Source organism: Loa loa (assembly GCF_000183805.2).
Source record: "Loa loa unplaced genomic scaffold supercont3.468, whole genome shotgun sequence".
Taxonomy (NCBI): Eukaryota; Metazoa; Nematoda; class Chromadorea; order Rhabditida; family Onchocercidae; genus Loa; species Loa loa.
Window position 1 is genome coordinate 7,699 of NW_018108648.1, and position 2,921 is coordinate 10,619.

General features: G+C 24.1%; 1 protein-coding gene across 1 annotated transcript; it reads left to right on the top strand.

Moving 5' to 3' along the window:
- Nucleotides 1–786: 786 nt before the first annotated feature.
- On the top strand, nucleotides 787–2,884 carry LOAG_14185 (hypothetical protein; the record flags this gene model as incomplete). Its single annotated transcript, XM_020448769.1, has 5 exons — nucleotides 787–870; nucleotides 970–1,134; nucleotides 1,349–1,597; nucleotides 2,172–2,402; nucleotides 2,678–2,884. The coding sequence occupies 5 exons, from the start codon at nucleotides 787–789 to the stop codon at nucleotides 2,882–2,884; spliced, it is 936 nt and encodes a 311-aa protein (XP_020301112.1).
- Nucleotides 2,885–2,921: the final 37 nt, after the last annotated feature.

Genomic DNA, 2,921 nt, shown 5'->3' on the forward strand with positions numbered 1-2,921 from the left:
GTTGCTTCCGATCTATAGCTTATGCAATTTAAATAATATTGCTTGGGGAACACGTGAGAATCCAAAAGGTTAAAATTAAAATTTTAAATTCCAATTATAAAATGTAATTTCGTCAAGAAAACTATTTCCTAATTACATCAATAATTAAATTCTCATACAAAATGATTGAAATAAGTTTAAAAAAGAAAATCAATAATCTATCCTAAAAATAAGGGAAAAAATAATAGCTAATTTTAGTGGAAGAAAAAGATCCTGAAAGACAAAAATATGGCAAGCATGTTGATCTAATTAGCAACAATGCTACCAATGAGGTTAACTTTTTTACAATCAAAAAAACAAAACGATCAAAGATCATTGCTAATTATTATTTGTCATCAAACGATTGTAATGTTATTTTTGAGCATAAAATGAATTTAAATGTTAAAAATTTTAACAAATTTAATTAAATAATTAGTTCTGTAATGTGTTACTTTCTTTTCTATGCTAATTTTTGTTATGCAATTTGAATAAAATTAGCAATAAATTAATATACGATAATTTTATCTTTCTTAAATATCTAAAATTTTTTTCTTCTTAACATTTATTCACTTTTCAATTGTTAATTATCAATTGCTAATTATTAATTAGTTGCTATTATTTTTATTTTTATTAAGCATAAATATTCAGTATGAAATATAAAGTGTAAAGTTTTTTTTTTTGCCAAATTCATTGAATGAAATTATTCGTTAATTATTAATTATTATTTCGTTTTAATTATGCTGAAAAATTATTAAAACTTTTACATAGATGAATGGTGAAATATCGATTGGTTGTGGACCAGCATGTCGTCTAATATGTTGTCTGAGGGATAAATCGACAGAAATAGCACAGGTATATCGATATAAGAATGATCGGGAATGAATTGGGAGAAAATTAAGAGATAAATTTAAAAGTTTAAAATTAATTTAAATTTCTAAAACTTTGCTAAAGATTTGGCAATTAAATGGAAAAATTAATGAAATGATGGATAAATTGGATCGAATTGGTTTGCAACCAACGGGAATACCAATGTCACCTCAAACATTTTATGTGACAACATCAGTAAACAATTCAGAATCATCAAAATGGAACAATAATTCAATTAAGGAAGATCAGGTAGAGCAAATGTTTTTTTCCTAATTAACATTAACTAATTAATTTTTATTTTAAAAATTAATTCATAAGATATTATTAGGGTTATTTCACTAATTAAGTGTAATATCAACTGATTCTATTCCTGTTCAATTAATCCATTAATCAAATCATTAATTACTAACAAGAAATGATTATTATATATTAATTTAATATGAACTTTTAAAATTTTTTTTAGGCGGAAATAGAAGATAATCGTGATATAACTAATCAATCAGCTGCCGCTATGCGTAATCGGAAATGGAATACAAAAATAAACGATATATGGTTAAATGATAAGTGTATTCGAGGAGCGGAAAAGGATTATTTGGATCCGGATGAGGAGATTTTCTGGAATGATGTTATCAGTAAATATTTAACACCAATTATTCATGATCAATTAGAGCAGCAAAATATCAAAACTGGTCTTAAGTTATTAAGAAATAAGGTTAGAATATATGGTTTAATTAAAATTTTGATTTTTTTTTTGATGAAAACTATTAGTAAATTCATTTCTTTACCTTTTTTTTTTGATTTAAAGGACAGGAGAGAGAGAGAGAGAGAGAAAGGTTGAAAGGTTTATGTTTTATTTTCGTTTTGTAAAACATATGGAGCTATGGAAACAGATAATAATATTACCTTTCTGTAAACCAATGATATTAATTAACCTATTACCAAATCAAAGACATATTTACCTTTCTAAGTCTGTGGCAAAAATAGTTGTGGCCATATTTTAACTTTTATTACATCTTAAACATATCTTTAAAACAAAAATATCTTAAAAATTAAATATTTTTTCTAATAAATTTTAAAATTTAAATTTTTAAAATTTTTAAAATAAATTTTGAAGTTTTCAAACCTTAACAATCTCTCATTTTTCTCTTTTACTTTTTAGGTGGAAAAATATTTTAAAAATTAAATTTAGAAATTTCTATTAATCATCGATCATTGAATAATTAAGATTTTAAAATTTTTAAACTTTAACAATCTTTCATTTTTCTTTTCTTTTTTTTCCCTCTCAGGTTTGCTCAGGATTTTTTATGGTAAATACGGTATTTATCATTATTGTCCTTCTGCTACAACTACAAAAAGATTGTATCCATATCGAATGGCCATTAGGTCCACGTTACAATCATACAATCATTCCGTGTAGTACGGATATTCGGAAACCAATTTGGGTGGTGACACGATTGCAATTGGAACCAATTGGATTAGTCTTCCTACTTTTTTTCATGTCTATTCTTATTATTCAGGTATTAATCCAAAAATAAATTTTCATTTTTTTTATATCAAATTTTTATTCATTTAATCATAATTTAACAAAAATTTACTATTTCAATTTTTTTTTTAAACTTTACTTTTATTCTTAATATAATATTTTTTCATTCATTTATTCTCTTTATAATTTTTTTTTTTTATCTTATATAATTTATTAATTCTATTTTGTTAGTTAAAATCTTTTTTTCTTTTTCTAAATTCAATATTTTACGTGAACTTTACGTGAACTTTTTTTTTGCAAATTTTGCAGTTCATAGGAATGTTATTACATCGTTTTGGTACTATGGCACATATAATTGCATCAACGCAATTATTTTGTTGGCGTAAACATACGGATCATTTAACGGAAGATGAATTAGTTGTACAAAATGCGGTTGAAATAGCACGTGAATTACAAGCAATCCGTGGTGTTGATGAACCCGATGAAAATGCTCAATCGGTATATTTTTCATTTTGAAATTTTATCATCTTTATGATAAATTATTTAATTAAAA